At 43.6% G+C, this 10852-nt stretch overlaps 1 protein-coding gene across 1 annotated transcript; it reads left to right on the top strand.

Moving 5' to 3' along the window:
* The first annotated feature begins 262 nt into the window (after positions 1 to 262).
* adm2a (adrenomedullin 2a) lies at positions 263 to 10465 on the top strand. Its single transcript, XM_031736085.2, has 3 exons — positions 263 to 392; positions 658 to 912; positions 7092 to 10465. The coding sequence occupies exons 2-3, from the start codon at positions 821 to 823 to the stop codon at positions 7498 to 7500; spliced, it is 501 nt and encodes a 166-aa protein (XP_031591945.1). The 5' UTR covers positions 263 to 392; positions 658 to 820; the 3' UTR covers positions 7501 to 10465.
* The last annotated feature ends 387 nt before the right edge of the window (positions 10466 to 10852 follow it).

The raw sequence follows: 10852 nt of genomic DNA, 5'->3' as shown, positions 1-10852 counted from the left end.
TTTATAGGACCTTTAACTTAAAGCTGTAAGTGACATTACTGTCAAGCCTCTCTTTGCCATTACAGAACATCCAGTAGCATCTTTTATAGAAGGACATGAGAACTGGGACTGTTTCAAATACAAGCGAGCTTTTCTTGAGATTTTCGTTTATAAAGGCTTAGCAGTGGGATGGGTTTGTGTACCATATCAACGCTGGATTTCCCGAGTTTAGCATATTATACCCTCCCAGCACCTTTCTGAAAATTGCCCACCAGAGGCAGTGAACTCCGCCTTCTCAGTATTTAAATCCACAATGTCACCCGGAGCTCAGAGAACTGGAGAACTTGATCTTGACCAACACGTTTGGATTCGTGGGAACTAAATCCTCCCTCTGAGCTCTAATTCCCTAAAAGGTGAGACTAGTCTTTGCTTATTTTATGTAAAATAAAAAAACAAATATAAAACAACAGGCAGGACTTCACAGTGACTTTATGGATTTATAGTTTGCAGTTTTTGGACATTTTTTTAGCATAATGTAAATTTCCTCATGGTGCATTAGTTTGACTGGGTGCTATGAAGTAGATGTTCATACTTTCCGCTATCGTGCTTTTTAAAAATATATATTGGTGGTATTAGCAGCAGATTGACCCATTATTTACTCTACTTTCCCCCCTAAAGGTTTCATCTGCAGTCTCCAATCCGCCTATCTTGGACACATTATCACACTTTTATTTATTTATTTATTTTTTTCCTCCCACTCCTGGGATTTAACCTTCACCCAGTCCGTGACTTCGCCCCCTCCTACCCAGAAAGAGGGTGTATAGTTGAAGTCGGCCCGGAGATGCGGTTCTTTTTCCCGCTGACTGTGTATTGCATCAGCCTGCTTTCCCTCCAGCAGGCTTTGCCGGCTGAGCAGCGACCCGGCAGGAACAGGTAGGACACACCGCTGTACTGCACTGCTACTCTGACTACCATCGCTGTACTGCCAGCACTGCCGTATTAGTACTACTTTAGTGCGCCTATAGAGCAACTCTGGACTGTCTGATAGGACTGAAGAACGTAAACGCAGCTGGAGCCGCTGCATGTCAGTGAAATCTTACTGTTTATAGCTGCACTGTATCGGGCAGAAAGCACGATATCAGCCTTGTTAACACGTTTTAATTGGCTGCAGCGTCGTTACATCCCGACTTTTCCCCATCAGTAATGTCGTTTAGTTCAAATGCTTTTCACTGTTTTTATTCGAACATTAGCGTTTTATTCTCTTTGGTAACTTTTTTCTAACTTGCTTTAAAGTTCAAAATAAAGAAAACACACTGATATTTACTCTTCGGTGAGTCTGACGCACACTCCGAAACGTTGAATCATTTTGCCTGTAGGTGAATAAGTGACGAGGGTTAGTGTGTGTAAACGTGAGTCGCTGTGTCAGCCTGACAATAGATAGTGTACACTTCAAGGTCAAAGGCTGTGGCTTTATCTTTGCTGTTCCACATCCACACACGGTGTATCTCAGAAAGTCAAAGCACAGAAAAATCCACAGACCTGTGTAAGTTTGGAGTTTTAGTGTTTTTTAGAAGGCTAAATGATCTTTGCAGTAAGAGGTTATGAGGCATATGATGAGATATAAGAAATCACATCTCAGCTATAGGTGACCTTTAACCTACATTTAACCCTACCACTGAAACATGAGTAAAGTGAGTTAACTGAGCCCAGAGTTGCTCTCAGCTTGTTTTCTATAAACAATTCAGATGTTTTTCTAAATCCCCAAACTTTGTCTTAGTCCTGGCTCATTTCTTCTTCGCCTTGTTGCCTTACGTCTTGGTGTCACATGATGAACCGTTGACATATGGGCTTTTGTTTGGTTTGGTCTCCCTGACATCGAGCAGGGAAAATGTCATTTCCAAAGGTGGGAAAACCAGTTTGTTATTCTGAATAGCCCAGTCGTAAATACCATCACGGGTCTTTGTAAAGGTTATTGTGAGGGAATGAATGGCACCTGTACTTTTCCACTCTTTTGGTGTCAGAGCAGGATTTCATTAGACATGAGGCAGCAAACAGACGTGATTAACAACCGGTCAACACGCACAAACGCACACTGCAGTCCACCCAGTCAGAGGCGAGGGAGCTCAGTCACAGTGGCAATCAGTGTGCCGGGTTGCATAGTTGAGGATGTGGATGAGGTACAGCGAAGGGCGACCTCTTCTGGTTGGCTGTGGAGCCGTAACTCTGTGCCAGCGCTGATTCTGCTGTTTTAAGGTGAGCGCTGTGGAAGAAGCTGTGAAACTGAAAGCTGCTGTTTCTCATAATGTGAAATCTAATCCAGTGTAAGAGGATCCGAGGGTGGAACTTTGCTCCAGGTGGAAAGCACTCCTGTGGCCGTCTCTGTCATCTCGACAAACACCTGCTGCTGAAATCGAAAAGAAGGGGCAGCTCTGTTTGCACAGCACCTGGCCGGCTCCGTAATCCCCCCTTCAGTCCTCTCCCCCATTACAAATGTTAAAGGCTGCAGTTCCAGCTCTGTGTAGTTAATTCGATCTTGTTTGGCTGGTATTGTCTTAAAAAAGCTGATAAGAAAACAAGAACAGGAGTCGTCACCAAACAAAGTCGTCACATTTCCTCATGACTTCTTTCTTTTAGATTATGTGAGATAAATGGACTCCCCGAGTGTCTGCAGCTGAGTACTGCAAGTACTATGAAGTACGTTTGAGCTGTTGTTGACCACTTCCAGAGACGGGCAGGTGAAAGGAAAGCATCTGGGCTCTGTTGTGCTGTAGGTGGTATTTTGCCAGAGTGGATATTAAGTTGGTTTCTGACACCCACCCTGCCTCACAGACCTCGACTTCTCTCACTTTGCACGTCACCTTATAAACGACACCCTCTTAACTCCACGGGGCGCATCCTGTTCGGTTACTGTCACCAGCTGACAGCATGATAATAACAGACTCGACCACTTCACATTTTTGTGTCTGTTGGACTCTTGAGTGTGTCTGAGCTCAGATGTCTGTCATTCCTTCCATGTCCTGTGTTTGTGTCCATATTGTCTCTCTGTGTCCTGATATGGACACAAAAAGATGTTGTAACAATGCCAAGCAGGCGCTTTCCAAACGAGGAGAAATTCTTTGTTAAGCATAAGAGAGGCAACACATACCCTTCATTATCATTTTACATAACATCTTTTTTTGTAGTTGAAAATAGTCTGCAGCCAGACAAGTTAAACATGGCTTTAAGAGAGAAGTGGCTTTACGTCCAGATTCTGGAAGTGGGAAGCGGCTCATTGATGCAGACTGAAGACTTTGAAGCTGGTTTGCGGTCAGGCTTTTGTTAGATGGACTCACTTGGCCCCGGCTTTGTCTGGATCAGCCTGTGTGCACAAGTTGGGCTGCAAGTTTCTCTGAACATTTCAGGGCCGAATAAAGTCGCGTTTTCACCTAGCACCAACATGACTATCAGAGAAAAACACTCGAGTCATCTCACAGAGCATGGCCCGAGCCTTTCTGCTGTTTCTTGGTTTGGGGTCCATAGATTCGATGTTTCGATTCTGAGCATTAACATCTCTTTAAACCACCTTTATTCCTCTGGGATGGTTACAAATTTAGTACCTCAACCCAGGCTTCTTCTTATACTTTGATTTGTAGCCTGTTGTAAACACTGAATTTGCTCAGAGCTGGTGTGGAGTATGTGTAGAGTACAAGCATCTCAAGGTAAATCTGCACAAACACAGGCTGAAGTTGAGAAGGTTGCAGGAAGGAATTCCGCTGTGGATTAATGTCTAAGACCTAAATTCCAACGTTCGCATCCTTAAAGAGCAGGTTTCTGCTCACACAGAGAGCCACGCCGCTGCACATGAATGCACTGTACGTCATGTAAGAGTAGAAGACATGCATGTAAGAGGATCAGTCTGTGGTTTAAGTGTTCCTCAAAAAGGCATTTGGAAAATAAAGGCAGCTTCCGAGGGGAAGAGAAACCACCTTTTTGATCACGAGTGTCTTGTCTACATCCATCACAATTATGTGGTTTGTGAACTATAACTTGGCATCTATCAGTTCATGTAATTCACTGGCTGCACAGAGTTTATTCAGAGGCCAAAAAGGCTTATACAATACAAATTACAGCCCAGGGTTATAAAGCCGGAAGTGCCCAGCTCGTTTCATTGAGACAGAGATTTCTGTTCTGTCAGTTTTCGCTCCTCATCCTCGGATGGCTGATTCCCTTTGAAACATCTGTAAACGTGTACATTTGAAACATAGTGGGTTTAAATCTGAAGGGTTAGGGTTGGGTTTATGTTTCGTTTACCCTCCATGAGACTTAGGGAATTTAAGATTACACTGTGACTTGCAGGGAGGCCATGGCAGCTGAAATCTGCTCAGAGACTTCAGCCCAGATTTGACATCCTAAAACAATTAATACAGCTCGTTGTCATTAATAGAGAAGAAAAGGAAACACGGCTGCTCTACAGGTACTGGCTTCACCTTTGATTTAACTGTTAGGTCCTATGAAATTATCAGTCAAATGCAATTGTGTCTGAAAGCCATAAACTTGGGATATTGCAACACATCTGAAACCAGAAGCCTGGATGTCTTTGATTTCCTGCCAAACACAAAGGTCTCCTTCACTGTCTGTCTTCTTGAAATTAAATCAGAATACTTTAATATTTTCTTTTATAATAAAGAACATCAGATGTCTGATGTGGACATGGACCAACTTAAGATGCAGAGCCTTTAAGTCCAGGCCTGTGTGAGGGTTTGTATGACTGGTTAGACTGCAGGGAGGTCAGGCATTGTTCCAGCTGCAGGTGATGTTGGCCCAACTAAAACGCACAGCTTGTTCCTGGGCACATATTTATTGTTCTAAGACCATTAACTAAGTGCACCAGGTGCTCCGATGGTTTGCTCGGGAATCGGAGGCACTGCTGTCATTGATCACAAGGGGACGGCTTTTCCTACACTGCGGTTTGTGGCCGTGGGCTTTAAAACATAATCCCCTTTACCTCATTAATGCGCACAATAAACAGAGCTGGATTACTGGCCAGGAAAGAAAGGGGGGGGTTGCCATGGGGTACCAGATGCTTTTCTTAGATGTGAGGCAATTAGTATGTTGCAACACTCAGACTGGATTGCTGTTATTGCCTACATCACTACAGCACCTTAACATTGCACATGACAGCTGCATGAGTGTATTTTTCAGCCCCAGTCAGAAAAGTTTGTACCACAGAAAAGATTGTTATGTTAAACTTATGTTAAACTTTTGACCTCCTGGATCCAAGATACAGAAAGAATGAGTCATCAGCACCACAGATTACAGTCTTAGCTGCTATAGAAGAACAGACTCACATCAGTCACATCCATTATCACTGGTGTTAAAACCAGCCTGAAAACAATGAAAACGCTGTGCGGTTACAGTGAGTATCCTTATGGAAATATACAAACTATACATCCTGTCACTGGGTTGTGTAAATACGTTTATGAGCTCTGTTGTGGGGCCACCGCTGCAGCTATGCAAATAAGCTTTAAGCTTTCCCTGTGCAGACCATGTGGGTGTAACTTGATGATGTGGCACTGTGGCAGACTGCGGCCTGTCCTGGAAATAGTGCTTTCCTTCGTCTGCGGCCTACCATTATGCAACTATTTATTCAGCCATCGCCACTGTTGGATAGCAGGTCCTCTAAAGGTGACCGGCTCTGCCAACAGTGAGCCAGCAGCTGCACTTAGCATCTCTGGGAGGAGTCTCAAACCAACCACAGGCTGTGAAGTCTTGGAAAACTCAGCAAGGAGTGTTCATGAGAAGATAACACGAGTTAGCGTTTCACATGTGGAAGACACGTTTTATAATTAAACATGGTGAAACAGAGCCATTTTTTCCATCTTTGCTTCGAAAGGCAAACACGGAAGATGGATTTGTTCTGATCCTAAATGTAAACCTCTGGCAAAGATTCCACCTTTTTTAGTTTATCCAGGCGCAACATGATGTTCAGCCCAGTGACACAGCAAAATATTTATCCTGGCAACTTTGGAAAATGAAAATTGTGGCTTTAACAGATGTAGCTAACACTGTGACACCAGTTATTCTTAAGCAAACAGTGATCTTATCCCAAACCTTACTGGTGCCAAAGCAAAACCAAGCAGTGAGAAACACCAGTATTTCACAACAGGCTGTAAAACTACTCATCTGCAAAGAGAAATCACTTTGATAGTCACACAGAGAGGCAGTCCAGCAGGTAATGGGTACAAAAACTGGAGGCATCTACATCCTTTATTTGTACAAGCACCACGTCGTGTGTGGACCAACATAGCTATTCCACAGTCTGAAATGGGACTGAGCTGTCATTGTTTCTTTTTACTTCTCTCAGGAATTTGAGTCACACCGTGCTGCACAAACATGGCGCTGACAGGTCAGTGAAGAAGCGACTGTTTTTGTCAAACAAAGAACAGATGGCGAGTCGGCCAGTGCTGTTTGCTGAAAATGTCTGAGCCAGTGGTCCGCCACACTGCACACCTTAACACATCATTTAGTCTCATGTGCATTTTCACAAGCCTGTTTGTACAGACGGACCAATCACATAAGAGGAAAAAAGTATGGCAAATCAATGTTGCGTTTGCCAATAGTTCATGACGGGGTGTGTGATTTTTTACATTTTGGATGGGGTGATCCTTCACGGCTTTCATGTTTATAGGTTTTCTTGTCCTGTAAGGATACAGATGCTGAAGGATGCTGTGTGCGGTGTTCAGAAGCTAGCATAAAATATTTATTTACCAAATTGCTTTACACCTCTAATTAGATGTCCACAGAATTAGCATTGCCCTCGATCATGCTAACAATCATGGGAGTGCATGGTTAGCACAGTTGGTATTTTTGGAATTAGCTGGACAAACAGAAACTCCTGATGGCTTAGCTGTTTTTGTTAGCACAAACTAGCATGCTAGCTGCAAAACTGTCTCGTAAACATCTTGAAATCTGCACAGTAGCATTTTACTGAGTTGTTTTACTTTTCTGGTGCTCTTTCTGCTGAAATATCCAAACACTAATTTACTGTTCAGCTATGCACTTTCAGTCGTGCAGTCTGAATCCCACTCACTTCTGTAGAACAGCTTTTCACCTGACGTCTCTTTTCTCCTCAGGCTGGATGTCCTCAATAAACTCATTGGCCAGAAAGATGATAACGCTCCCGCTGCAGAAAGCCAGACCATCAGCACGGTCCCATCTTCAGCCCCGAGCCGATCCCCAAACCGGCTGCCTGGATTCATGAAACAGCCACTGGCATCAGGAGCAAGAACAGCCTCCCTGGCCTTGGCGTGGGCGCGGTCCACCGAGGCTTTGCAGGTTGAGCGACGGGCACCGAGAGCTCGTCGCCATGCCCACTCACGAGGGGGTCACAACAACCACCATCCCAAACTGATGCGGGTGGGTTGCGTCCTGGGAACCTGTCAAGTGCAGAACCTCAGCCATAGGCTCTATCAGCTTATTGGCCAGAGTGGCAGAGAAGACTCTTCTCCCATTAATCCCAGGAGCCCCCACAGTTTTGGATGACTTCGATAAAACCTCCAAATAGCCACAGCAAGTCTATCTATTGCTCCATTTATTTATTGTTTCTTAATGTATTACTGATAGTTATTGCATTAGAGTTTGATGTAGTACACAACTTTTATTATACCCACCTTAGATGACTGTTGCTTCTACTTTTTGTGCACAATATATGGATTTAAACTTTAAATCAGGACTGATTGAATCTTCTTTCAAGCCCCTGAACTGATTTCTCCCACCATCATGAGAAAGTTTGGCTTTGAGGGTTAGTGATGTCTTTCTGAATCTTCCTCTGGAACGTTCAAAAGAAGCCAAGAGATCTCAGGCTGATGTTTAAATCCTGTTAATATAAGAATGAAGGCTTGTCTTCAACACCATCCAGCAGCCTGGTCCTATCTGCCCACTGACCTCCGCAGGAGTGGTTATCCTGCCGCTCACTGATCAAACACTTAAGCCATTAATGTGGATTTCAAGCTGCAGCGTGAGCTGGAGCCCTGTCAGAACCAATGTATTCCTAGAGAACTCGTCGGCGACCCAGTGAACCCTTTTACCTCTTTTCTGTGCCCCCCTTTGTCTTAATTTTGGACTCACATGCAATTTCAGTTTGAACACTGACACCACTGGAGCAGATCGCAAGTTTCCAGTTGAACTGTGAACTCATCATTCAGCAAGACTTAACCACAGAGAGAGGAAAAGGAAAAGAAGAGGGTCAGCATCTGTTGCTTTGGATGGAATGCAAACAAACTGACTCCCCTAAGTATCACTTTCAATTCTGAGCTACAGTGGCTGGTTGGCTATCACAGCACCGTGAACTTTGGAGTCATGGATCAGTCCTCTGTCACGCCGCTGCTGCCATTCTCCCTGCTGGAAGCCAAGTCTGAAATATTAGCCTTTTCACGTGATTCATAAGTTCCCTGTGGAAGTCGGGACTTTGGACTGACAGCAGTTTAATAAACCTAATGGTTCAGTCCCAATGTGAGGGGTAGGTGGGGGCTGAGGGGCTTTCCAAGTCTCCCGCTGTCTGCGGCACTAATGCGAAATACGCAAACGTGCAGACACTAAAGGGTTGGCAAAGGGTAAAAATAAGCCCATGTTCCCATAGTTACAGTGTTGTCGAGTAGTTTTAACAGAGCGATGTGGGCTCTTGGTCTGGAAGAAGATGTTACTGTTGATGTTTTTCAGTGGCTCGATATTTGCTTTCAGTTATAGATCGATCACATAAAACCAAAAACACAAATGTTCATTTGACGTTCTTTACATTCCTTTCGATGGACGTCTTGTGCTCTGGGACCAATCACACAAAGTCAGCTGAAGGAGTTCTGTGAAAACTGCTACTGATTGTGCACATGAGTGTATTTCTTCCTAAATGTTTTCCTCTGTATTTCATTAAAGTGGAGGCTGTACAAGCCTGCAGTCTACTGATGAGTCAAGTCTTCGATGCCAACTGTGTGAAGAAAAGTCTTTTTTAGGAAGACTGAATAAGAAAAGGTCAGCTACGTGTTACAGTTGGCAAAACAGCCTTAATGTGGCTAAATGGGTTTAAATTAGTCCTGAGATGATGGCCAAAATCTTTACGACTACATTGCTGGTTTCTAATGAGGGACCAGAGCAACCAAAATGTTAGGTGCAGCAGTGCCCAGTTTCAAATATGTACACAAAATAGCAAAAACACAAGTCCTAACATTTCTCACTCTATTTATATTCATGTCCAAAGTGGTGGGCAGACGATGGACTGAAAATAACCGAGGTTTCCTCATCAAGAGTCCTACAATTGGGTTAAACCTTACAAAAACTGTAAAACATATATTTAATTTCTCGATTCCAAGTCTGTACTATATGTTTGGCTACTCTTTATGTCTTATTGAAGGAGACAGGCTACTGAGCGATATCTGGTTATTACTGATGTTAGTTTAAAATCACCAAATACCTGGTAGTACTTGACAAATCGACTTTACAGTGTGTGCTTCTTTTATAGCCTGATGTCTTTCTGCTTTTTTACATGTTTGCATTTAGTCTCTTTTTTTGCTAATCTGTCTGTAATTGTGGGGGCTGTGAGGTCACAGGTCTAATAATCAGAGGTCTTAATCTGTTCAAAGGCTTGTTGAGGTGCAACTCTCTCTGCTGTAATGGAGCTAATCAGTGTCTCGTGACCGATCATTAAAAGGCTTTTCAAACGCTAAAACAACCTGGTTGATTTCTGTACTTTTCAGAATGTCTCTCTCACACACACACTCTCTCAAACACACACACACACACACACGATACATGTCTGTGTGTGTGTGTTTGCGCTGCTAGCCTACCAGGAAACTTATCTCCTGTGTTTGATCTGCGCTCTGGATCGCTGTGCTCCTGCTCCCTTTATTTTAACGTCTTTTGTTTAAACGCAGTGTATTCTTGTGACATCAGACATTGCTTCATGTTGGGCTGTATGAGCAAACTGTCCATGACCGCTGATACGTCCGCACAGAGCAAGCATCCAGGGCCAATCAGGCAGATTTGAGGTTAACAGTGTTTCTGTTACAAACAGGCACATCTGAGTTGGTTTGTTTTTGCTTGTTTTCCATCTGAGAGACACCCGATCTTCTTTAGATCACAGGAAAGCACTTTAATGCATGTCTGTGGAACGTTTGTCACAACGTGAATTTTGCTGGTTGTAATGGACTTTTGAAAATCCCCGATGTACTTATGTAAATGTTGCTGTCTGCGAATGTGTTCGAAGATGTCAGTGCCTTCCACACGGCTTCACCGTGAGCATCACGGGCACCTGTGAATATTTACATGATCAGCCAAAGTATTTAAAAAGTAATGTATTTAAGTTATCTTTGTATGTTTATGTCTGTGTATCACCAAAGTTTTTCCACTGCTGCTTAAACATGGTAGGAAAAGAAGTCTTAACTGTAGTCAAGTCTTATTGTTACTGTTTTTTTTTTTACTTTTGAAATAAAAAGGTGTTCTGTGGAGTTATGGAGTATACAGTATGATTTCTGTGTGTGTGCACATCTCAAACATGTGAAGACATACGTGATGGTCACATCAGGTGGTGAAAGTGCCCTCTCCAAAATCCCATTTAGGTTAACGAAGTCCACAGCGTATGTCCACTTTGTAATGTCGTCCACTCTCCGGATGTTGCAATGGCCTTGACTGGCTGTTCTGACTCATCTGTCCTAACCAAAGTCAATCATTATGGGGGGACAGGAGACAGTCCTTGAGAAATCAGGATATGATCTGACAGCAGCTGGAAGTCATATGACTGGACAGAGTTAATGAGTCACAAACGGCGGAGGCTGGTCGACAGAAAACCAGCTATTGGTTCATTTGGTGCCCAACTGAGTGGAGGACAGAAAACAGGCAATGAAAG

Source organism: Oreochromis aureus, linkage group 17 (assembly GCF_013358895.1).
Source record: "Oreochromis aureus strain Israel breed Guangdong linkage group 17, ZZ_aureus, whole genome shotgun sequence".
NCBI classification, from domain to species: domain Eukaryota; kingdom Metazoa; phylum Chordata; class Actinopteri; order Cichliformes; family Cichlidae; genus Oreochromis; species Oreochromis aureus.
Note: the sequence above shows the minus strand (reverse complement) of the source record. Positions and strands in the feature narration are given on the sequence as shown.